The 26884-nt window shown below is 37.9% G+C and overlaps 2 protein-coding genes and 1 long non-coding RNA gene across 3 annotated transcripts; all 3 read right to left on the bottom strand.

Moving 5' to 3' along the window:
* Positions 1–235: 235 nt before the first annotated feature.
* LOC128474684 (uncharacterized) lies at positions 236–705 on the bottom strand. The gene is made up of 2 exons (XR_008346388.1): positions 624–705; positions 236–446 (listed from the first exon to the last, which is right to left on the bottom strand). It is a non-coding gene; the product is annotated as an uncharacterized LOC128474684 (long non-coding RNA).
* Positions 706–1628: 923 nt separating this feature from the next.
* Positions 1629–24226, bottom strand: LOC128473595 (proprotein convertase subtilisin/kexin type 4-like). Its single transcript, XM_053455848.1, has 3 exons — positions 24187–24226; positions 22859–23140; positions 1629–3461 (listed from the first exon to the last, which is right to left on the bottom strand). The coding sequence occupies exons 1-3, from the start codon at positions 24224–24226 to the stop codon at positions 1696–1698; spliced, it is 2088 nt and encodes a 695-aa protein (XP_053311823.1). The 3' UTR covers positions 1629–1695.
* A 1182-nt stretch (positions 24227–25408) lies between these two features.
* On the bottom strand, positions 25409–26349 carry LOC128473594 (proprotein convertase subtilisin/kexin type 4-like; the record flags this gene model as incomplete). Its single annotated transcript, XM_053455847.1, has 1 exon — positions 25409–26349. A coding segment is annotated over one exon (582 nt), but the record flags the coding sequence as incomplete, so codon positions are not given.
* Positions 26350–26884: the final 535 nt, after the last annotated feature.

Below are 26884 nucleotides of genomic sequence, written 5' to 3'. Positions count from 1 at the left end.
GAGAGAGAGAGAAAGCTATTTTCACTGATTTTTATTTGGTCAAATTTATGTCATGCCGGTCACTACTTAAGTGAGTTATATTTTACTTTCTATCTTTCTGCTCCAATAACCCCTTATCTCCTATATCTGCCCCTGTCCAGTATGTAACTCTCTCTATTACAGCCCTCATATCCTGCAATACCCATCTTCATATTCCCCACAATCAACTAAATTTATTCTGGGTGACTAACATTCCTTCTTCATTCCTATTTAATCTTTCTCTATTGTCTGGTACTCTCCTACAATATTCGGCAATTTACTACTTAATCATGTTTTTCTCGATGCAGTCTAATCACCTGCCCCACGTATCTTGTCCATCACAGGTAAGAGGTCGCAACTCATCATACGGAAAGGCATTCTCCAGGTAATTGTTGTAAGCGTGATAAAACATGGACTTCACTCGATCCCTGAGGATGACAAAGGAAAAAAAGAAACATTAATCGCCGAATGTTTAACTAGACTCAGACTCAGAATAAAAGTATTTGGTGGTACTACAGACTTCCACAATGATGACTCCGGTAGGAGCCCCAACACCGGCCCATTTAAACATAAAGGAACGCGGTCACCGGCAGCGCCATCTCTACCTGTAATGCGCCGCGTCATGCTGACTAAACCGGCTCTCCTTGGCATTCTGTACCGGCGGCAGGGCGACCACGAACCCCAAACACACAGGGAGCAGGAGCGGGTTCATGTCCTGTCACTCGTAACGGAGTCCCTCACAGCATTCTGACACAACGTCGCTTCCTGCTTCCTGCTCAGCTGGCGAGAAAAGAGCATTGTGATTGGTCCACGCATTCTAGCGGCTGAATGCTCGCTCAGTATTGGTCAAACTGATGACACGTCCTCCCAATAGCAATGCGTATCCGCCATCTTTACTCCTGGCAGCGATTACGCTAGTTTCGTGATCCGTCGCTTTTTTATTTATATGTTTTGTGTACGGAATTCGTGTGGATTCTCATAACACTGTCTATATGTTTATTATCTGAAGCAAAAGGATTGTTGAATAAAATAAATATTGTTTCCAATATATAATACTTTATCCATGCTCACTCACCCTTACACATAGACATTCATGCTCACATACACTGTTACAGAGACATTCATGCTCCCTCACCCTTACACATAGACATTCATGCTCACATACACTGTTACAGAGACATTCATGCTCACTCACCCTTACACATAGACATTCATGCTCAAAATATATTTTCTGTAAGATATAACAAAATATTTTTCTGTATGATTACGTGTGATGTAAAGTGGAATAGCCTCTGGGCTATTACATAACTTTTAAGTCACTTAAATGCAAAAAAAACATGTCAGTGGTGACATTAAGTCACATAAAAATGATGTATTTCCAATCTTTAATCAATGTGCATTGCTATAGAATGCTTGATTCTTGTTTTGGAATCCACACAAGATATGAAATCTGAGATTGGTCTAAGCTTTTCCTTCAAGCATGCGAGCACGGTTTAGTTGTTTTATTATTCAACATAAAATTTCCAGGTACTTAAAATCTAAATTTGTAAAATATAGCAAGGAAAAGGTATTTTTGCCAAATAGTAAAAGGAATTTTATTGGTGTAACAGTGCTATCCGCGTCAGGTTGGGTCCCTGCGCAGATTCCAGATCTGATTTAGAGCACGGTGGTTGCCCATCAGACGGGACTGGGGTCTACTCGTGATCTTTTTCGTAGATACCAGTGAATGAAAACCATTAGCGGTCCCATAACCATTACAATGGCCGCACTCATTATCACTGCCACTAATGTCGTTTGAGGGATCCGGATGAATGAGGCGTTCTGTAAGTCTACACTTGGGGAGTCAGATCTTACGCATGAGTTGTCTTTTCCATTATATTCGTATAAAGGGGAACAGGAAGTGCAATTATTGGCAGACGACCCTTTACACGTAAAGCAGGATGGGTGGCAAGCGGCACAAGAACGAACAAGGTGAAAGCTGCTGGGCTCTGACACCTCCGCTCTCTGCGTAGACTTAAAGTATTTGGCAGGGCAGTAAGATAGACAGAGCTTTCCAAAGGTATAATATGGTGCCAAACATTCTATGCACGACCCATTTCTATCCCGCCTCAGACACTTTCTCATGACAGACTTCTTGATTTTCCTGGACATCATGTGTTCATCTGTCCCGTACAAAATCAACGTGACATGACGTAGAAATCCGTGGTTGGTGTAGCTTCCTCTGTTCCTAAATTCTAAGGTCCAAAGGCCCAATGGATTTTCATCCCAAGATTGTGTGGTCATGAAGGACCAATCTCTGTACCCATCAGTGCTGGTATCATGTGGTCTCTTGCCCATCAGCACAGAACGGGTGCCCATAGGACTGGTAAGATAGATTTCCAGGTCACCTCTGCGACTGTAGCTGAGGGACATTTGGGCTTGGACATGCTCAAGGGATGTTATGTGATTGGGGGACCCAGAACAGGCAGTGACATTGTAAGTCAAAATCAGATCTGAATGCACTCTTTTGGGGGTGCTCACAATTGTTATGAGGCACTTTCTTTGAGGCTGCGTTGTCTCCCATGTTTCGGCCAGCTCCACTACTCGTCCAGCATGCAAGAGTCCGTAGCCGAAAAAGTGGCTCACTTTTCTTCCCACTCCATTTATGACCCAATCGTCAGCCATTAGGTGGGCAGGACTGGACGCTCTTACCACGATATGTTGTATATCCCTCCATGTAAGAGCTGGGTTTGCCTCCAATGCCAAAGCAAGGATCCCGGCAACAAGTGGAGTGGCGGCTGAAGTCCCGGTGTGTTGATCTGTACACGTGTGGCGTATATCAGTGGTGATAAAAGTCTCTTCCTCACCACCACTGCTGCTGTAAGTGCTTGTAAGTTTGCATGCACACGCCTCACTGTACACAGGGACTGTTCCATGTTTTGAGACACCCCCAACAGCAACAGTGTAGATACTGTTGGAGAAGCCGTCACTGTTGCAGTTGTCATCCCTGCCACCATTTCCAGATGCCCAAACAAAGATAGATCCAAGGCCACCGCGGCCATTTAGTATTCCATTGTAAAAAGCCTCAGAAGATAACTCATCTGGTCCATCCAGAAACATTCCATCATCAGGGGGACCCCAGCTGGCGCTATAAATGTCAATATGCTGTGGGTTCAAACTCAACGACTGAGCTTGAACAATGTCTGTGACTATCCCATCCAGCATTCGCACACCTCCTATTCTAGCATTGTATGCTACTCCAGCGCCGCAGATATCATTATTGGCAACCGCAGCCACCTCGCCTGCACAGCGGGTCCCGTGGTTCTTCTCATTAGATGAGTTATATCGGGGCTGAGGGTCAGGATCGTCGTCATTAAAATCGTAACTCGCTTCCGGATCATAGTTTAATGCGAGATCGGGGTGGTCCTTTTCAAGCCCATCATCCAGAACGGTCACCACCACGCCTCGTCCGGTATATCCACGGTTCCAAGCAGTCTGGATGCCTAAGTCAAGATTTTTACCCAGGTACCACTGCAAGCTGAAGAGGGGGTCTGTGGGAACCATATCAGGCTGTCTTTTCTCCCTTCTCTTCAGCGTCTGCTGCTTAAACCAGCTAACCTTGGGTTCTTTTTTCAGCTGAATATTTCTACCCCAGTGAGGGCTGAAGGATTTCCTTTGAATGCCACGATGAGATAGATGGTAGAAATCACTGCCAAGCACCACCTGCCCAAGGTTGATGAAACCGAATTTCTGTGCAATACGTTCTGCCTCTACAGAGCCATCGGGTATGTGCACAGCCCAGCTATTTGTGTAAATCTCCAAAGAGAAGATCGCATGGATCAAAACAGTAACAACGAAAACCAGAGCTATGCTCCTCATCTTGTACTGTCAGCTTACAAAAGCATCTGTTGGCCTAACGGCCAGTGCTTTTATGACCTACACTATGTCACAGTAGAAGGGCGTGGCACCTATGTTACATCACAATAGCAGGGCGGGGCTGCGTACTCTCAGCGACAAGCCTGCTAGAAAATGCTTACAGTTATAATGTCAATATATAATTCTGAAACAGTAGTGTGTGATTATATATATATATATATAAACACGGTATATATACACACACATATATATATATCACACACAGACTACCATTCTAAAATGTGGGGTCACTTGGAAAATAAATGTCTAGCTGTAACAACTGCAAAGGGGTTTTTCTTTTCTTTTTTTTTTTTCTTTTTCTTTTTTTTTTTATAACAAAAAATAAAAAGACATAACATATAACCTTTCATCCTTATAATATACCAAGCAATATCAAAAGGTTAAATTTATAACATTCACATACGAGACGGTATCAAGACCAGGATGTTTTCTTTATCGTCTAGGGGGGAGAGAAGAAAGAGAGACATTGATAGTATTTATATATTAATATAATGATTTAATTAGTATTGCCAGGATTATGTAATAGTTTGATATGAATAACCAGTTCCAGAGAGCCATCTTTTCCATGGAGACCAAATTACTTCATAATCTTTTATATTGTTATGAGTTCGGTAAAAGTGCCTCTCCATTGTATATTGATAGTTTATTTGAGCTATAACTTGAGACCAGGTTGGAACCTGGTCTGTTTTCCAAGATCGAGCTATACATATTTTGGCTGCTGCCAAAACATTAATAGCCAAAAACAGTTTCGATTTATTTTTCCAAGGAAGATCGATATGAAAAAGAAAAGATTGCGGATTCAAAACTATGGCAGTATCAAATAGATTCTTAAATAGAGTGACAATTTCAGATCTAAGGTTTAACAACTTATCACACTCCCACCAAATGTGTATCATTGAGCCCAGTTCTAGTTTACATCTCCAACATTTGTTGGAGGTAGTATTATACATTTTATGGAGTAAGGTTGGAACATAGTACCATCTGTGAAGGAGTTTGTAATATTGTTCTTGAAGATTTATACAATGTATTGCTTTCCGTACTTTATTCCAGGAGTCACACCAAATATCAAAAGAGTAGGAGGCACCCAAATCTCTTTCCCATTTCAGAATAGTGTTTGGTTTATCTAACATTTCTTCTTGATCCAAAATGTTCCTTAATCGTGTAATTAAGTTTTTTTATGGTGAGCATGTATAAACCTATCTAAATTAGTGGAAGGAGTTAATGGGTTACTTTTAATGAAATTTCTAATTCTTAAATAAGAAAATAGTTCTTTACTTGATAAATTATACTTAATTTGAATTTCATTAAATGGAACCAACTGAGAAGTAGTGCATATATCTGAAATCGTATCTATACCCTGGAGAAACCAGGATTTCAGATCTATATCCTTGATCATGTTTTGCACAGCCATCAATGGCGAAGATAGCGAACAAAGTTCCGTATTACCAAATTTCCCCTTAAAAATAATCATATTGCTTAATACGTTAGAAACAATTGGGTTAAGAATATTAAGTCTGTTTATATCTTTTTTGTTAAACCAATATAAGAGGAATGGATCTAAATTTTGACATTTCCACCTCTCATAATTATACCAAGGTAGTTCCGAATTCCTTTTTATATCCCAAGCTAAAAAATGGTTAAATAAGCAAATTTGTTGTAAAGTACTCAAATTAGGAAAGTTAAGTCCAGAACTTGTAAGGTTTCTAATAAGAATAGCACGTGAAAGTCTAGGTTTTTTACCCATCCATACATATGATAAGAAAACTTTTTCGAATTGGTTTAGAATTTTCAATGGAACTGATAGAGGAATAGTTCTGAATAGATAGATCAATTTTGGCAAAATATATGCCTTTAATTTATTAAGTCTGCCCATCCAGGAAATTTCCAAATTCCTCCATTGAGTAAATTGATTTTTAAAGGAATCTAAAAGAATCAAATAATTATTAGTTATGATAGCTGAGAGGTTCTGATATATTTTAATTCCCAAATAATCAATATACTTTTGGTTCCAATGTATTGCAGATTTATTCTTAAGAAACTCAAATCGAGAATTTTCCATATTAAACTCAATGATTTGTGATTTATCTAAGTTTAATTTATAATTAGAGTATAATGTATATTTATTAATGCATTCCAAAACCTCCAAAAGAGAGTTTTCAGGAGAAGCTAAAGTAAGTAAAATGTCATCAGCATACAAAGAAATCTTGTGCTCATACGGACCAGTATTTATTCCTATAATTTTATTTGATCGACGTATTAATGTCGCAAGAGACTCTATTGTGAGGACATATAATAAAGGAGCTAAAGGGCATCCCTGTCTTGTTCCATTATTAATGGGGAAACTCATGGAATTTAGATTAGGACCTGAGATTTTTGCGTACAAATTCTTATAAAGCGCCATAGTGAGAGTTAAAAGTTGGCCAGTCAGACCAAAAGAAATTAAAGTTTGTTCTAAAAAGGGCCAACTCACGCGGTCAAACGCTTTTTCGGCGTCGAGCGCAAGAAAGATAGCTGGTGTTTTACTTAAGTGTATCTCATAAATTAAATTTAGTATTCTACGCGTGTTATCTTCCCCGTTTCTGCCCAATAAGAATCCTGTTTGGTCTGAATGAATTAACTCACCCATAACAGAACTAAGTCTGTCAGCTAAAACTTTGGAAAATATTTTGATATCTTGATTTATCAGTGATATCGGACAATAATTCGTGACTTTAGTTAAGTCTTTCCCACTTTTCGGGATAGGAGTAATTATGGTCTGTAACATTTCAGATGGAAAGTTATTCCCTAAGGATATTCCATTAAATAATCTCAGTAATAAAGGAGAGACAATGGGTTCCAAAATTTGAAAAAAACAAGACGAGAATCCATCTGGGCCTGGAGTTTTGTGCAAAGGTAAATGTTTTATAGTTTTATTTATCTCAAATAAATTAATCGGCGAGTTTAGTTCTTGTAATTTTATTTCAGAGATTTTCGGTAGATTGAGAGTATTAAGAAAACAATTAATTTGCGTTTTATCTTTCGATAATACTGGTAAATTGTATAGTGTGCAATAATACTCTCTGAAAGCTTCACTGATTAATTTTGGAGTTATTTTTTTACCGTTTAGCACTATCTTGTTTATTCTATTTTTGGCATTTTTGTTTTTAATTTTATTCGTTAGATGTTTACTAGCTCTATTACTGCTATAATACCATTCCTGTTTCAAAGATGTTAGGTTTCTGTTAATCTTCTCCGTTAGTCTTTCCTTAATCTTAAATTGGATTTCCTTAATCTCATCGTAAATCTACGAGGTAGAGGGTTTAGTTTATTGGCAGCCTCTAATTGTGCTAGTTTGATATAGAGATCAGTAAGAGGTGCCCCTTTTAATTTCTTAATATATGCACCTTGTTTTATAAGATGACCCCTCATAGTACTTTTAAAGGCGCACCACAAAGTTGCATCTGAGACCATACCGTTGTCGTTCATCTCTATGAATTCTATGGCTAGCTTTCGAAGTTGTTCTTTAAAATCTCTAGAGGACAAAAGAGATTCGTTTAGCCTCCAATTGGATCTTATATTAAAGTCCTCATTATTTTTGATTATTATAAAAATAGGAGCATGATCAGACCAGGGGAGATTTCCTATGCTAGAGGATTCACAGCTTTCAATAGACTTAATATCTGACAAAAACATGTCAATTCTTGAGTAGGAATGATGCACAGCAGAATAATAAGTAAACTCCTTCACAGATGGATTTTGTGTCCTCCAAATGTCATATATTTTGTTTCGAGCAAGACAAAGAGAGAAGGATCTAGCCAAAGATTTCAAAGTTGAATTTGGATAAAAACCATACGGGAAACTTTTATCTAGTTTAACATCTGAAATGCAATTCATATCTCCACCTATCAATAAAGAACCTTTTGAGATATTTTGAACTCTCAAAAATCTTTTCCAAAAATTTTACTGTATGTACATTAGGAGCGTATATGTTAACGAGTGTATATAGTACATCGTTCAGTCTACAAAGAAGAATATTATATCTTGCCTCATGATCATTTTCCAAATATATCTGTTCAAATTTGATTTTTTGGTTTATCAAAATTGCAACACCTCTTTTCTTTATCCCGCATAAGCTATCTTGGGCAATAATGGGGAATCTCTTATATTTCCAGCAGTAAGAATCATCCTTCTTCCAATGGGTTTCTTGCGCTAGACATATATCCACTTGCTCTCGAATTAACATATCATATAGGAAACCTCTTTTATATGGAGAGTTTAATCCTTGGCAATTGATAGATACTAATTTAAGTGTCATACATATTAAATACAATTAGTCCCTCCTTCTCCCCCCCTAGATCTGGTCTACCGTCAAGACATAAACATCTACATACACAAAAAAACATAAACATTACATTTACATTCGTACTATTTACACAAGAAAACATATCATGTGTTTGTTGCCCCATATAGTGTATTGGGCTATATCATGCGTAAGTGCCGATGGGTGGAGACGCCGCAAACATAAGAATAAATTAAATATACTTTGAATATATAATAATATTAATAAAATTATAAAAATAAAAATAAAAAAAAATAAAAAAAGAAAGAAAATTAAATAAATATTTAAATAAATTATTTCATAATAATGGGAATGCCATTTCCAAAAATATGCGTGCGACGTAACTACGCCTGCGGCTAGTGCCGGCCCTTGGAGACGCAGCAGCTACTGACTGATGCTACTTACCGCGAACGTGGGAATTTGATGAATCCAAAACGCATAACAGCATCTTTTTGCTCCTGTGAATCCCTTCGTCTCTGACTGCAATTGGATTACTTATCCCCCCCCTCCTTACCGGACTCCCTCTCTCCTGCTACTCATCCTAATGATGATGGATTCTATGCTCTCATATTGGGCAAAGAGAGTTTGACTCCTAGAAATTCTTCGAAGCCTCCACGCTGTAACATACAGTAAGCATCTCTTTCCCTTTAAGGGAAGAGGACTCTGGACAGGAACAGGAAGTGTGGGATTAGCTTGCTGGGAGCTGGGACATGGAAGGAGGAATATGGTGGTGTTAAGAAACAAAATAAAGAAAGTTGCTGTTAAAAGTCATCTCTGAGTGTCTGCAGTTTTTGACAATATTACAATTGGCGACGAGGAGAAGAATTGGAGACCTGCTGCACACAGACAAAGTTCTGCTGCACACTGGTGAGCACAGCTAAGATGGCAGATTCCCTGCACATGTTCCCAAAGTTTGATACAACTGATGTTAATAACCTGGCTCATAACTGGAAGAAATGGCTTACTAGATTTGACAACTTTCTGGATGCTATGGACATAAAAGATGATAAAAGAAAAAGAGCTTTATTACTACACTATGCTGGCACAGAGGTATATGACATATTCAGCACACTATCTGCTGCAGATACTGATACATACTGTGGCTGCTCCAAAGCTTTAACAGATTATTTCAACCCTAGACAGAACATTAGATATGAGAGATACAAATTTAGGATTACTAAGCAACTTCCAGAAGAATCCATGGACACATATGTCACACGCTTAAAAGACCTGGCCCAAGGATGTGCTTTTGCTGATGTTGATGATGAAATTATCACACAAGTTATTGTATCTTGCACATCATCTATTATACGCCGCAAAGCATTACAGCAAGACTATACTCTGCCTGACCTTCTTAAAATGGCTCGTGCCATAGAAATTGCAGATTATCAAGCAGCTTCAATAGAAAAGGAACCTGATTCACATGTGCATCAGATGCGACATAAAATTACACCTGACATCCGCACAAAACGGAATAAAACATGTTACAGATGTGGGAAGAACTTTCCTCATATAAATAAATGTCCAGCTTTAGGCCAAACATGCAGTAAATGTGGGAAGGAGAACCATTTTGCTGCTGTCTGCAAATCAACAAATACCAAGACTTCGTTCAGCTCAGCACACAAAGCTAATGTGCAAATGTTGCATGAAGAGGCAGAGGAGATTTCCACCACGACGGGTGACTATGTTTTCATTACTTCCACTGGTAAATCTGCACAGTCTCCTAGTGTTACACTCACTTTATTCAGCACTGACATTGCATTTACTATTGACACTGGAGCATCAGTGAATATCTTAGACAGTGACACATATGAACTATTGAAATTGAAGCCTGTTCTGGAAAGTGTTCACACTAAAATCTTCCCATACGGTTCACAAACCCCACTACCTACCATGGGAAAATTTGATGCTGACATTAGTTACAAGGATAAAAGTCAGAGGACAAATTTTTACATCTTACAAGGATCTGGAGGCTGTCTTCTTAGTTACCATACCGCCATGAACCTGGGTCTCATCCAGATCGTTCATACGATAGTTGATCCCGATGACAAGGATGTACAACATATGCTAAATGAATTTTCCCCTTTGTTCAGTGGCCTTGGAAAATTGAAAGACTTTCAGGTACATCTTCATGTGGATGAGAACATTCGCCCAGTTGCACAAGCTCATCGGCGAATTCCATTTCATCTGAGACAAAAAGTAGAAGAAGAACTCCAAAGTTTAGAAGAGCAAGACATCATTGAATGTGTCACTGGTCCCACTCCATGGGTTTCTCCAATTGTGGTAGTTCCAAAACCAAAATTTCCTGACAAGGTGAGACTTTGTGTTGACATGCGCCTTCCAAACGTTGCCATTCAGCGGGAAAGACACATCTCTCCCACAATAAATGACATTATCCATCTGCTAAATGGCGCAACTGTATTTTCCAGACTGGACCTTAATAAGGGTTACCATCAGCTGGAATTGAGCCCGGAATCCAGATACCTGACAACATTCTCTACACATTTAGGCCTCAGAAGATATAAACGGTTAACATTTGGGGTTTGTTCTGCTGCAGAAATCTTTCAAGATGCTATAAGGAATGTAATTCATCATATTCCCAATGTTTTCAACTACAGTGATGACATTCTAGTATTTGGTAGAACCCAGGTTGAACACAATTGTGCATTACGTGCTGTTTTTGAGTGTTTATCATCTCAGGGTCTTACCTTGAATAAACAGAAATGTGAATTTAACAAAACTTCCTTGGAGTTCTATGGTCACATCTTCTCGGCAGCTGGAATGCAGCCTGATCCAAATAAGGTACAGGCAATCAAAATGGCCTCAGTTCCTCAGAATGTCAGTGAAGTTCGTTCCTTTCTTGGCATGTCCAGCTACTGTGCTAGATACATTGAAAACTTTTCCACAATTAGTGCACCATTACGAGAACTCACCAAACAGAGCTGTGAATTCAAATGGTCTCAAGAATGCCAAGTCTCTTTTGATGCTATTAAAAGTGAACTCTGTTCGACAACAACAATGGCTTATTTTGATCCAGATTTACGCACTGAATTGATTGTGGATGCAAGTCCAGTGGGACTGGGAGCTATCCTAGTGCAATATAAAGCTAACAAGTCTGATCCATTCATTATTTCCTATGCCAGTAAAAGCTTAACTAGCACAGAAAAAAAATATTCTCAGCCTGAAAAAGAAAGCTTAGCAGTTGTCTGGGGATGTGAGCATTTTCATCTGTTTCTCTATGGAGCTCCTTTCACCATTGTAACAGACCACCAGGCTTTACTTACCATTTTTGGAAATCCACGAGCCAAAATGCCTGCAAGGATTGAACGGTGGGGTCTGCGACTACAAGGCTATAATTACAAAATTGTTCATAGACCTGGAAAATACAGTAATCCAGCTGACTACATTTCAAGACATCCCACAGAAGTGAATCAACCTACTCATTGGTCTACTGAAGACTATATCAACTTTGTCACAACTCATGCAATACCAAAGGCACTTTCAGCTGCTCAGTTTGTGGCGGCGACTACAAATGATAAGACACTGTGTGCCTTAATCCACATCTTACAGAACGGAAAATGGCATGAAATTCAAAGAACAAAATTTCCAGATCCTGAAATAAATCTCAAGGAACTGAAATCATTCTCCAATGTAAGGGCAGAGCTGTCAGTCACAGAGGAGCGTCTCATTCTCCGAGGCACCAAGCTGGTTGTTCCTAAGGCTTTACGCCACTTAGTGATACAAATTGCTCATGAAGGCCATCTGGGAATTGTGGGTACAAAAAAACTTCTCCGGGAAAAAGTATGGTTTCCAAGCATGGATCAACTGGTTGAAAACACTATAAAACATTGCTCCACATGTCAGCTAGTTACCCATTCCTCAAAGTCGGAACCTTTACAAATGTCTCCTCTACCTAAAACTGTCTGGGAGGAAATTGCAGTTGATATCTATGGGCCGCTGCCTAATGGTCAATACATTTTGGTGACTATTGATGAATATTCAAGATTTCCTGCAATTGCATTCATCACGTCAACCTCAGCTTCTAGTATCATACCGGAGTTAGACAATATTTTCTCATCATTTGGCATTCCAAGAGTAGTCAAAACAGATAATGGGCCTCCATTTAATAGCCATACGTTTGTACAATTTTCAGAATATCTTGGATTCACTCACAGAAAGATAACACCCTGCTGGCCACAAGCAAATGGAATCGTAGAAAGATTTATGCGCACGTTAGGGAAGAGAATTAAAGCAGCTCATTTGGAGCATATACCATTGAAGCAGGCACTGTACAGATTCCTGCGCAACTACAGAAATGTACCACATTCAACAACTAATGCTGCTCCTGCACAACTACTTTTTAACAGAACCCCTCGCATTCGTATTCCTGATGTGGCTACACATACACTACCAGATAAATCTACTGTAAGATCAACAGATATGCATAACAAGGAGAAAATGAAACGGTATGCAGACAAGAGACGTCATGCCCAGCCATCTTCTCTTCACAGGGGTGATAAAGTTGTTGTACGTCAAAGGCCGCATAATAAGACGACTCCAGTGTATGACCCAGCAGAATACTATGTAACTGCCAGAAAAGGAAGCATGGTTACAGCGGAGCGAGATGGACACTCCATAACTAGAAATGCTTCACACTTCAAAACTATACCTACAGCAAATGTTGTTGAACCACATCAGACCGGCGAAGCTGTTACTGCACACAGTAATGCTCCAAAGGACATAAATAGTTCATTGGAAAACGATGGTCTCAGCCATACAAGACGCTATCCTGTGAGGGAAAGAAGAGCCCCATCAAGATTAATTGAGGAGGCATAGTAATGATAATTTAAATTCTATTTGGGGATTATTAACCTTCCAATAATCGTAATGTTGTAATGTTTATGTTTCAAAAGTTTTTTTTTGTTTTTTGTTTTTTTTAAAAAAAGGGGGTGATGTAACATACAGTAAGCATCTCTTTCCCTTTAAGGGAAGAGGACTCTGGACAGGAACAGGAAGTGTGGGATTAGCTTGCTGGGAGCTGGGACATGGAAGGAGGAATATGGTGGTGTTAAGAAACAAAATAAAGAAAGTTGCTGTTAAAAGTCATCTCTGAGTGTCTGCAGTTTTTGACAATATTACACACGCCATGGAGAATTCAGAAATACGGACCGTCTGTACACGTGGCTTTTTACCAAGATAAGTGATTTCAGTGACTTTATTTATAACTCTATTTATTATTTGGATCCTTATCGTTTGATTGGTATAATATATCAGCTCACATAGCTAACACGTGATTGTATGGTTAAATATCATCTATTGGAGATATTCTGATGACTATTGGCTTTATTGGCTATATAACTATACAAAATATACAAAACAATAAAGCTGAGAAGGAAAATAAGATACAAGATACAAGATAAGACAAATATCTCTCAAAGAGGGGACGGATTGTAGATTGGAGGGAGATTGGAGGGAGGATAGGAGAAGGAGTGGAGTGAAGTAGACGAAGATACACAGAACATAGAAGAAATATAATTGGAAATACACATAAAGAGCCCTAGAAGAGGCTTAGCAGAGGCGAAGTTCATATTTAAAGGACAAGCAACGACGTCCTAAGTCATATCAGAAATAATGCCGCCCAAAAAAGAAAAAGATCGAGAAAAGGAAAGAGAAGAGGAAAGGAGGATAAGCTTGGACAAATCTAAAGCCTTGACAACATATTATTCTCCTAAATCTGTAACTTCCACCGCTTCCCATATAACTAAACGCCCTTCAAAGGACTCTTCGGATGTTTCAGTAGATCTCTCTTTGGACATTTGTCCAGATACTATACAATCCGATTTAATTCATCCTACCAAAATTGAAAATATAAATGATTTATATTTAAAACTCACGGCAGAAATGAAATCTAACACAGTTTCTTTGAAACAGGATATTGCCTCCATTTTTGCTACACTCACTTCTCAGGCAAATTCCATTCAGACATTACAGCTTGAATTGGGAACTGCTAGGAACGAGACTAAGGTCTTGAAAGACAAAATTCAAGCTATGGAAACGAAACTTACATACTTGGAGGACAGATCAAGGCGTAAAAATCTTAGGATAAGAGGGATTCCTGAAAATATTATTAATTTAGGCGAATATTTAAATAGTCTTGTATCCACCTTTGTAAAACAAGACTGTCCACCCAACCATTTGTTCGACAATTATCATAGGATCCCGAAGCCGAAAGACCTGAATACTGAGACCCCTAGGGATGTAATGCTTCGTTTTAATAATATGTATTTTAAGAATCTCTTTATAAGAGAATTTAACAAAAGTAAGCCACAAATGGAACAATATAAGGAACTGAGATTGCTTCCAGATTTCTCCATAGTAACACGCAACTTCAGGCAACAATTTTCTACAGGTGTCAAGAAACTCCGCGATTTGATATAAATGGGGTTCCCCCTCTAAACTGATTGTGTTTAAGGAGGGTGGACCGCACATAATTAACAATCCTTTGGAACTTGACGACCTTCTAAATAAGCTAATCTCAACTGAAAGCCAATAATGGACTGAGTAGCTAATTTATTATATAATTTATCTGTACTGTATGTTTGTTTTTTTTTTTGTTTTTTTTTTTGTATTGAATATTAATTATTTTGCACTAAGTTCACTTTATTTGTGGAAATTGCACTTCAGTGCTGGTTGATGAGTTCTTATTTATTTATTTATTTATTTATTTTTTCTGTACTTTTGCATTTTATATTATGTGATTTTATACACTAATTTATGTAAAATGGGAATCTTTATTTATTTTATTTATTAATAATTATATACAGAATACCAATTGTTTTGCACTAAAGCCACTTTATTTGTGGAAATGGCACTTTAATATTGGTTGATTAGCACAATTTACTACTACTATGGAACAGATTTTCTTTTTTTTTTTTTTTTTGTATTGAATATTAATTATTTTGCACTAAGTTCACTTTATTTGTGGAAATTGCACTTCAGTGCTGGTTGATGAGTTCTCATTTATTTATTTATTTATGTTTTTTTTTTTTTATATTTTTGCATTTTATATTATGTGATTTTATATACTAATTCATGTACAATGGGAATCTTTATTTACTTAATTTATTTATTAATAATTAGATATATAGTCCAAATATTGCACTTATATATATATAGAATACCAATTGTTTCGCAATAAAGCCACTTTATTTGTGGAAATGGCACTTTAATATTGGTTGATTAGCACAATTTACTACTATGGAACAGATTTTTTTTTTTCCCTTTTCATTATACTATGCGATTTTGCACATTAATTTATGTAAATTATTAGCACATTTTATTGTGAAATAGTTTTCATTATACTATGCGATTTTGCACATTAATTTATGTAAATGATTAGCACATTTTATTGTGAAATAGGTTTTTTTTTTCCTCTATTTTAACACTTTATGCGATTTTGCACAGTAATTTAGGTACAATGGACTTAATTTATATATTATTAATTATATATATTGTGCAATTATTACACTTACAGGTATTAAATACCAATTGTTTCACACTAATGTCACTTTATCTGTGGAAATAGTACTTTAATATTGGTCGATTAGTACACATTTATTATTATTTTTTTTTTTTTCTCTTTTTCCGTTTAGATACTTTACATTATATACTATGTGACTCTGTACACTAATCTATTAACTTTTTTATTTAATTATTTATTTATCTACTTCATTCTCCTTTTATATATGTATAATGGGAATCTTTATCTACTTAATCTTTATTTAATTTTTATATTATTAATTAGATATATACTAAGGTATTGAATACCAATTGTCTTGCACCATGTTATTTTATTTTTGGAAATGGCAAAGGGGTTTTTCAAATGATTGATTAGCCTTTTAAAGTTAAACTTGGATTAGCAAACACAACGTGCCGTTGGAACGCAGGAATGATGGGAGTGATAAAGAGCCTCTGAAAAATCAGCCGTTTTCAGCTACAATCATTCAGTCATTTATAACATTAATGATGCCTGTGCTGTATTTCTGATGCATTTCATGTCATTTTAATAGACAACATTTGTTTTCAGAGACAGTTCTATGTGACCTCATACTTTTGGATGGTGGAGTTAGATATGTATATATATATATATATATATATATATATATATATATATATATATAGAGAGAGAGAGAGAGAGAGAGAGAGATAGATAGATAGATAGATAGATAGATAGATAGATAGATATAATGCCAAGTATTTCATAAGTGGTAATATAAACAAAACTCTTGGGGACTCTTATCAAGAGAATCTAAGAGTAATAAAGTAACAGAGTAATAAAGTGACATTTAAAGAAGGGACCTGATTAAGGGTTAAAAATTGTGTAGAAAGGGCACGAGAAGACAAGCAGTCGCAGGGTCAACCCTTGAACACTGAACAAGATGGCTCTGGATATAAAAACATCAAATCCATGGCATGTAGCTGTATGTCCTAGCTAGGTCTTGGGATAAGAACGGGATCGGCATATTGTTATCCCGACGACTGAGTGAAGATGAGACCAAGGACTGATTAAGGTCGGAGTCTGCAGTCAAACTCTATTCCTATGTTTCCTGTACAAAATTAAATATGATTTAATGATCTCTTTTTTTCCCAGTGTGATACAGTGTTAGCTAATGCATACACACATATATAACCCTGGGGACGGTCACCTGTGGGATCCACAAGGTCCTCCATGATGACCTAATTTTAATGAGAATATACACTAACATTAATCTAAATGCCTATATTATGTGTTTCAATCGTCAACGTGTGCATGCCCAAAGCGCTTTTCATAGGAGTGTGTACTTATGCAGGTTCTGGTACCCTAAACACCTACTTAATGAGTAGACCATCAGGCTACGAGTTATTCTTTTTCTGCTTGTAACAAATACGTGTTTTTTTTCTTGCAAGGGTTCAAAAACCTACTTTCTTGTTTGTTATAAATATAAAAACGTGTCTGTATTTTATGAATCTTACTATAATTATTGAATAACATTTACTGTATGAATATATATATATTTACACTGTTATGCTATCAATAACCACTATCGAGTGTAAAGTCAGAGTCCACACTCCTTGTTTTCTGCAATTAACAATATTTATTAAGAGAGGCTAAACAAATTAACAATACATATACAAATTACTATAAGTTAGTATATGCTGTTACCAAACTAACTATTCATTGATTGAATGGAAATAACAAAGAAACAGCAGGATAAGCCTGTAAACACGTGATACAATTACCACTCCCTTGTGATCATCTCCACGCAGACTCAGAGAGAGAGAGAGAGAGAGAGAGAGAGAGAGAGAGAGAGAGTTGGCAGGACTTTATAAACACAATAAGTCCTCCTTCTGCTGGACACTCCCCTGGTAACCTATCTTCTCCAGTGACCCTTAGAGACCAAGGTGATAGAAAAGGGAAAGGACATTGCATTGGGGGAGGGAGTGGAAGGTGACCAAATGTCCTAACTGATTTGCCATGTGCTCTGCAGAGAAGAATCTCCATTAATGTTTGAGACCATTTTAAGGTCTTGTATAGAGAGGCTTTGCCCATTGGATCTCTGCATCATAACACCATTACACTTCATTGGCATACAGTTGGTTGTCAATCATGCCTTCCTTTTTACATTGTTACCATCCGGTTTCAGCTCAGTCATTTTGTGACATAACATTGTAACAGCAGTGGCTCCAGACATACCGTGAACTCCTTGTGGATGATCGCAATGTAGGGGACACATTTTGTGTTATCCCAATGGGCAATAAAACCACCGTACATAACTATCACACTATGCAATGAAGAGATGCATACAACATACATCATACACTGTGCATCAGGCAAGCCCCAACTCTTCAACCAGCGACATCATTAATTAAGAGACATAATCAGAAGCTTTGGGAAGAAAAAGGTACAACCAGGGTTCATGGAATTTTATTAAGAAGAAAAACGACACAAAATCCTGATCCGTTTCATACATTTATAATACATCTATAATAACACAAGACAGGTGGAATTAATATAATCATTGAAAACTGTTCATCGGACTTTTAGTCACAAGCCACGTATTGATAGCGAAGTCACTATAAAAACAATGGGGTAAACTAGCAGTTTTAATGGGTTAACAACTTCCATGTCTGCTTACGGTGAATACTTCACTCGCACACACATAGCTCTTTTAAGTAGCTCCTCACTAATTTCCCTTTAGGTGCCCCTCTAAAAACTATATTGGGATGTTCTTCCAAAATATCTCTTAAGTCATCATCCTTCCTCAGGAGATGCCAACGACGCTTAATAATCCTTTTCATTTTCTCACCTGCTCCGTTATAATTTCAAACAAGAGGAATGCTTCTCATTCTCCACTGATCTTTTTTCTTGCGTTCAACATATAAAAGATCTTTCTGGATCATACTTCTTTTCAATAAAAGAATTCTTAATTGTTTGGGCTTGTTTGACATATTGTTTTTTATTCGTACAGTTTCTTTTTTTTTACTATAATTAATGCAACTATTTACATCGACTGATTTCAAGGTCTTTAAATTAGAATTTACAACATAAATGTTTAGGTCCAAAAAACCAACTTCATCACCACAAAAGATAGAAGTTAACTTATTTGGTGTAGACAAAGAGATGTTCTCCGAGCGACTGTCCTGTATATGTATATATTGATCCAAATCTAGTTACCTATAAAAGATATATTGATTACATGTTCTTTATGACTATTAATGAACTTAACATCTTTTAGTTTTTTTTTTACCATCCTTAAAAACAATAATAAAATACGTCCATTAGGAACAGTATAAGATTTTGAGGTTTTTATTATACCCCAGCAAGGGATATCTAAATGCCTCAATTCCTTTAATAATTTGTATCTTTAAATTATTTTCAAGAAATTCATTTCCATCAGATTTTCTGTAAACGTTATACCTAAATATCATCTATGTTTTTAGTTTGTACGACTGATTTATTTGTGCTTAATTTATATTTTGTGATTTTCCTATAATCTTCAATCTCTTTCAATAAATAAGGCAAAAGATGATGATGCATGAAGATCATTTTTTACACTCTCTTTACTGTTTGGGAATCCTTTTATATTTCGATTATTTCTTACCTTTTATTTTTCGATTATTTCTTATATTAATTGCTAATGATTCAATAGTCATATTAGATGAAAGCAATTAGAGCATATGTTGGGGGCCACAGTTCTAGCTGATGAGGGAAAATACAATGCCATTATTGCTTAATATTATTGTTTTATTAAGAAATCTCCCACCCACCCTGTCAAAGGCCTTCTCGGCATCTAATGACAGGGTAAGCGAGGGGAGCATCTATTTTTCTCTGTTAAATTTTCTTTTTAGAACATAACCTATTTGATATGCGGGTATAACTGAGGGTTTTTTTTTTTTACTCCTCTGAGCTAGGATGGCTGCATATTTTTTCATATCATTAAGAAGGGAAATTGTTCTGTAGCCCACCATGCCTCATTTGGCTTCGAAAGGGATAAACTATTCGTTCCCAAAGAGCTGCTGAAAACTATCTTAGAATTAGCTATTTCATTGCGATGTGGTGTGATTTTATGTTTAAAAATGATATAGATTAATGAGGTAAAGTAAGAGGGATTGTGTGTAGAAGATTACATATCAATGGCTGATACGTATGGTTGTGATTGATGGGTTCAACAACCTGTGGGAGTTTGTCCCTCACCTTTTTCACTCTGGCCAATCAGCATTTACCAGGGGAGGGGCAAGCATTAGTGCCGACACCACTTTAAACTGTCAGTTGCCACAGTTACAAACTGATAAGAGGTGTAGCGTGACACATCGGCAGTTAGCTCATATACAATAATGCAAGTTAATAGTTTATTAGCGCAGGACATGTACCGTTATGAGGTGGATTTGAGAAGCAGTAGTGGCTATTGTAGTGTTTTACAGGGACTGCAGCAGACATTTTGTCCCCTGCTCCTGAGTAGAGTCCTGCCCAGGCCTAGTGCCCCACTACTACTACCCCACTACTACTACTACTACTACTACTACAGCACCTCTTTGACCATCCTTATTCTGGGGGAACCTTTTTTTCTTATAATATTGGGGGAAATTCAGTCCTCCACAGGGCTGCATGTGTGTATCATCTGCCAGTGCCTGCCTGCCCAGGTCCAGTGCCCTACTAATGCTGCTGCTGCACCTTATTTTAGGGGGGAACCATTTTAATAAATTTCTATAATATTGGCGAAATTCAGTCCTGCTCCACAGGGCTGCATGCGGCTTTCATCTGCCAGAGTCTGCCTGCTCAAGCCTACTGCTGTACCTCTGACAGTCCCTATTTTGGGGGATCCTTTTTTAAAAAAAAAAAAAAAAAAAATTCTATAATACTGGGGAAATTCAGTCCTTCTCCATGGGGGTGCGTGTGCCTATTACCTGCCAATCTCTGCCAGCTCAATGCTCTTCTATTGCTACTTCTTTTTCACCGTCCTACCTCCGGGGCGGGGAGAACCTTTTTTTCTTTAAAATGTATATAATGAAAGTTGAGTCCAGAAGGTGTCACGAACCTCCCTCTTTGGGAACGCACCCCCGAATGTCATTCCTGAAACAAAAACAATTTTGACCACCGTAATATATTAACTGGGTAAATCTTTTGTTTCCTCAATACATTATTGTTGTGTTTTGGAGGAACATAATCTTAAACACGTATCTCAAATTACACTTTCTGGTTAAAAGATACAAAGATTCATATCACTTAACATATGTAATTCAAATTAATAGAAGACACTAATGCGTTTTAAAAATGTATTGACATATTAAGTGGGTAAAGGCTATTTGTAATTTCCACAATATCATAGGACTTTGACGGCACCGTGGCATGCGGTGGTGGTGGTGGCGGCGGCGGCGTTAATTCTTCTATATTTCTAAAACACAGATTTCGTCTCCAATTATCTTAATTTTACTTCTAAGGCTTGATTTTTGTCAGTTAACAGATAAAAATTGTTAATCGTCATCCAGATTTGTTTTTCAACAATTGTATTCTGTTTACTAATAAATTAATATCTGCCTTAATTTATTTTGAGTTAGTTATGAATTCTTTCATTTCAACCAATATACCATTTAAACAGCTTTTTTAACAGCTCTGGAGGGACTATTGCTTTCAACCTAAATAATGGATGTGTGAATTAATGAAATTTCCATTAATGATCCATCTTCCCCTTCTTCAGAGACTGGAGAATCCTTGCTTTTGATCTTTATTTCCTTTTGGAGAAGCCTTTCTCTGCTGCAACTTTTTAGATTACATTTTAAGACAGATTTATTTGAGCAGACACGGATGTAACAATATCGTGAATCAACCTTGAATGTAACCACTGTGGGCCTAGTTATTCCGTGCAACACTGAGTCAGCTTTCATCAAATCTCAGATAGTGAACTTATAGTTTCACAGCTACTACAGACCCTCAGTTGATTCGGGTTTAATTTAGCGCTTTAAGCAAATATTGGGACTCTTTAATGTTTGAGAATAGTTCCTTATGTCCTAATTTCTACAGTTACAACATGCAAGGTATTTCAAAACAGAAGAAAGAAAAGAGAAAAGAAGATAAGCCTAATATCTTAACTATCATACCAAATTTGTATTTGAATTTCTTTTAAGACCATGAGACTTTTGTAAAATAAAACAGAAAAGAAAAGTTATTTTGCTAAACATTTAATGAAACTCTATTTACATGTCAAAAACAGGTCAACTGAATCTTTTTAGTAGAAATGACTGAACTAAAACCAGCATGCCCATAACCGCTACAATAGCCACACTCATTATCACCGCCATTGACATAGATTGAGGGACCAGAATGGATGAGGTGTTCAGAAAGTCTACACTTGGAAAGGCAGCTCTTAAGCATGAGTTGCTTTTTTCCCAGAACAGGCAGTGACATTGTAAGTCAAAATCAGATCTGAATACACCTCGTCCGGGATATCCACGGTTCCAAGCAGTCTGGACATTATGTGTTCATCTGTCCCGTACAAAATCAACGTGATGTGACGTAGAAATCCATGGTTGGTGTAGCTTCCTCTGTTCTAAGGTCCAAAGGCCCAATGGATTTTCATCCCAAGATTGTATGGTCATGAAGGACCAATCTTTGTACCGATCAGTGTTGGTATCATGTGGTCTCTTGCCCATTAGCACAGAACCGGTGCCCATAGGACTGGTAAGATAGATTTCCAGGTCACCTCTGGGACTGTAGCTGAGGGGCATTTGGGCTTGGACATGCTCCAGGGATATTATGTGATTGGGGGACCCAGAACAGGCAGTGACATTGTAAGTCAAAATCAGATCTAAATACACTTTCTTGGGGGTGCTCACAATTGTTATGATGCACTTTCTTTGAGGCTGCGTTGTCTCCCATGTTTCAGCCGGCTCATCCAGAATTCCATGCATGCAAGAGCCCATAGCCGTGGTAGTTCTCATTAGATGAGTTATATCGGGGCTGAGGGTCAGGATCATTGTCATCAAAATCGCAACTCGTCTCCGGATCATAGTTTAATGCGAGATCGGGGTGGTCCTTTTCAAGCCAGTCATCCAGAATGGTGACCACCACACCTCGTCCGGTATATCCACGGTTCCAAGCAGTCTGGATGCCTAAGTCAAGATTTTCATCCTTATGCAGGTACCACTGCAAGCTGAAGAGGGGGTCTGTGGGAACCACATCAGGCTGTCTTTTCTCCCTTCTCTTCAGCGTCTGCTGCTCAAACCAGCTAACCTTGGGTTCTTTTTTCAGTTGAATGTTTCTACCCCAGTGAGGGCTGAAGGATTTCCTTTGAATGCCACGATGAGATAGATGGTAGAAATCACTGCCAAGCACCACCTGCAAAACAGTTAATGCTCATAAAACAAATACATCATTTGAATAATAAATTCAATTTGTATAAAACACGGCGTGGTCTTTTATTTAGCGTTATAAAATATTACAAATCAACTTATTACTTATGAACATAAACAAATTGTAACCACATAAACACTCTTGTCCCAAACCAAACTTTAAACTAGTCCCAGGCCATCCGCCCTAAAGCCAACTAAACCATTTGTGGTCCATCCCATACAAACCATGTCCTGCTCCACCATACTTTGCAGATTCAAATTGAAAATATCATAACCGATGTCTGACAAATGTATTCCATTACTTTTCTAAAGACCTTCACAGTCACCTTCTAGGTCCACATGCTTTAAACGTAACCCCCCCCCCTTCCAGCGCCATAACTCTCTGCATAGACCTATTTAGCTTACACCTAACCCTATCTAGCGTTCTAAATTCTGGCCTTTTGAGCAAAATAAGCCTGTGAACCATTTCAGACGATATAATTACAGCCTCACTAAAATAGACTAAGAAATAAGAGCAGCAACAGCTCAACAGATTTAACCCCAAGTTGTTGTCACCACAATGGATAATGATCACATTTGGCCATGTAAAAATATTCACATGTTCAAACAGAATACTCTCCATTTGACAAATTTCCAAGCCCCGAAGTCCTAACCAAAAAATATCAACTTTGTCATTTTCAAACCCAAGGTTTCCTCCACATCTCATTATTTCCGCTCTCCTCTGAGCCCAGAAAATAAAGGAATGTCCCACAACCCAAGCCATTTTCGGATGGTGACCTAAAAAAAAAAAACATTAGCATTCTACAAAAGATTAGGTCTGACATAAATCTTAAAATGATCCGTTTTCCATCTCCAAATTGAAAATTCGTTAAAGGTTGTCCAGGTTGACCACGTACCAACCAATTCCTTGCCACCTTAGGACGCAGAGCCATAAAAGCCTCTGACATCTTCACTGGACACTTGCAATTCCCATCAACTCTTTGCAACTCTATCCAGCATCCTTTTGCTGTCTGTTTTAAATGAATTCAAAAACAGTCGTAAATTATCACCGCAAACCACATCTTCCACTTGTAAGCCCGAGCCGCCCATGCCTTTTTATAGATATCCAAATAATAGATAAAGATCTAGCAATTAAAACACTTATCTGGGTGAAGTCAATTCTCAAATACTCTTTGGAAAGTTCAACCCTTTCTTCTACGCTTGAGGTACCAGCTTCCCGAAGAGCTGAAAATCAAAGCATGACAAGGCGTTAGCTAGAACGTTCTTCTTCCCCAGGATATGCTTAGCTTTTAACCAAATACGATTGAACAAATGTAAAGTAAATCTCTTAATACATTAACCACGGGCACAGATTTAGCCTTCAATGTGTTAACAACCCAAACAATCCCATATTATCGCAGTTTAATAATAATATTTTATTGCATCATAAGTGTCCCCAAGATTCCAAAGCTGCCACCACCACCTGCAACCATTTTTGGGGTCACTTAATTGCCACCCAAAAAATACCAAAAGAAAAAAAAGAGAAAAGGATGAGCTACTCGGTACGGTCATGACATCGATATAGTTTCTCACCTGTAAATGCAAAAACATCTTCTCATTAAATACATAACTATTAAGTCACTTAAATGCAAAAATACATTTGTCAGCGGTGACGTTAAATCACACAAAAACTATATATTCTCTGATCAAATATGAGACAAACTGATTAAAGAGTTATTTCTGTAATGGGTAAAATTCAGCAAGCGAGACAGCAGCCCCAAACAAAAAGCCAAAATGTAATTATTATAGAAAGGGCACAAATTCTTAGTTGATGTCAGCCAGCGTCTCCAAACGTCAGGTTAGCTTGATTTTTGGTTTTGGAATCCTCACAAGATATGAAATCTGAGTCTATGCTTTTCCATCCTTCAAGCATGCTGTCAAACGGGCACGGTTTAATTGTTTTATTATTGAAAATTTCCAGGTAGTCAAAATCCAAATTTGTAAAATAAAACGAGGAAAAGGTATTTTTGCCAAATAGTAAAAGGAATTTTATTGGTGTAACAGTGCTATCCGCGTCAGGTTGGGTCTCTGCTCTTCCTTGTTGAATTTGTCCTCATCAGCGTTCAAAAGCAGAGGAAATCTCCTCCCTGCGCAGATTCCAGATCTGATTTAGAGCACGGTGGTTGCCCATCAGACAGGACTGGGGTCTACTCGTGATCTTTTTCGTAGATACCAGTGAATGAAAACCACCAGCGTTCCCATAACCATTACAATGGCGTAGAAACCCGTGGTTGGTGTAGCTTCCTCTGTTCCTAAATTCTAAGGTCCAAAGGCCCAATGGATTTTCATCCCAAGATTGTGTGGTCATGAAGGACCAATCTTTGTACCCATCAGTGCTGGTATCATGTGGTCTCTTGCCCATTAGCACAGAACGGGTGCCCATAGGACTGGTAAGATAGATTTCCAGGTCACCTCTGGGACTGTAGCTGAGGGACATTTGGGCTTGGACATGCTCAAGGGATGTTATGTGATTGGGGGACCCAGAACAGGCAGTGACATTGTAAGTCAAAATCAGATCTGAATACACTTTTTTGGGGGTGCTCACAATTGTTATGAGGCACTTTCTTTGAGGCTGCGTTGTCTCCCATGTTTCAGCCGGCGCATCCAGAATTCCATGCATGCAAGAGCCCATAGCCGTGGTGGTTCTCATTAGATGGGTTATATCGGGGCTGAGGGTCAGGATCGTTGTCATTAAAATCGTAACTCGCTTCCGGATCATAGTTTAATGCGAGATCGGGGTGGTCCTTTTCAAGTCCGTCATCCAGAATGGTGACCACCACGCCTCGTCCGGTATATCCACGGTTCCAAGCAGTCTGGATGCATAAGTCAAGATTTATATCCTTATGCAGGTACCACTGCAAGCTGAAGAGGGGGTCTGTGGGAACCATATCAGGCTGTCTTTTCTCCCTTCTCTTCAGCGTCTGCTGCTCAAACCAGCTAACCTTGGGTTCTTTTTTCAGTTGAATGTTTCTACCCCAGTGAGGGCTGAAGGATTTCCTTTGAATGCCACGATGAGATAGATGGTAGAAATCACTGCCAAGCACCACCTGCCCAAGGTTGATGAAACCGAATTTCTGTGCAATACGTTCTGCCTCTACAGAGCCATCAGGTATGTGCACAGCCCAGCTATTTGTGTAAATCTCCAAAGAGAAGATCGCATGGATCAAAACAGTTAATAATCAAACACAAATACATAATTTGAATAATAAACAAACACAAACAAATTCAATTGGGATAAAACAGGCAGTGGTTTTTTATTTAGCTTTACATAATACTAAAAATTTATGAATTTATGAACACAAACAAATTGTAACCACATTAAAACTCTTGTCCCAATCCCAGAGTGAAAGCAAACTTTAACTAATCCCAGGTCATCAGCCCTAAAGCCAGAAAGCCAACTAAAAAAACAGCCACAAATGGATAAACAACAACCATTTGTGGTCCATCCCATAAAAACCACGGCCTGCTCCACCAGAAAGATCTTCACAGTCCCCTTCTAGGTCCACATGCTTAAAACTAAATCCCCCCTCCTTCCAGCCCCATAACTTTCTGCATGGACCTATTTAGCTTACGCCTAACCCTAGCGTTCTAAACTCTGGCCTTTTGAGCCAAATAAGCCCGTGTACCATTTCAGACGATATAATTACAGCCTCACTAAAATAACTTCTAATATCAGGAATTAAGAACAGCAACAGCTCAACAGATTTA

This window comes from Spea bombifrons, chromosome 2 (genome assembly GCF_027358695.1).
Source record: "Spea bombifrons isolate aSpeBom1 chromosome 2, aSpeBom1.2.pri, whole genome shotgun sequence".
NCBI classification, from domain to species: Eukaryota; Metazoa; Chordata; class Amphibia; order Anura; family Pelobatidae; genus Spea; species Spea bombifrons.
This window is presented reverse-complemented; position numbering and strand designations above follow the sequence as displayed.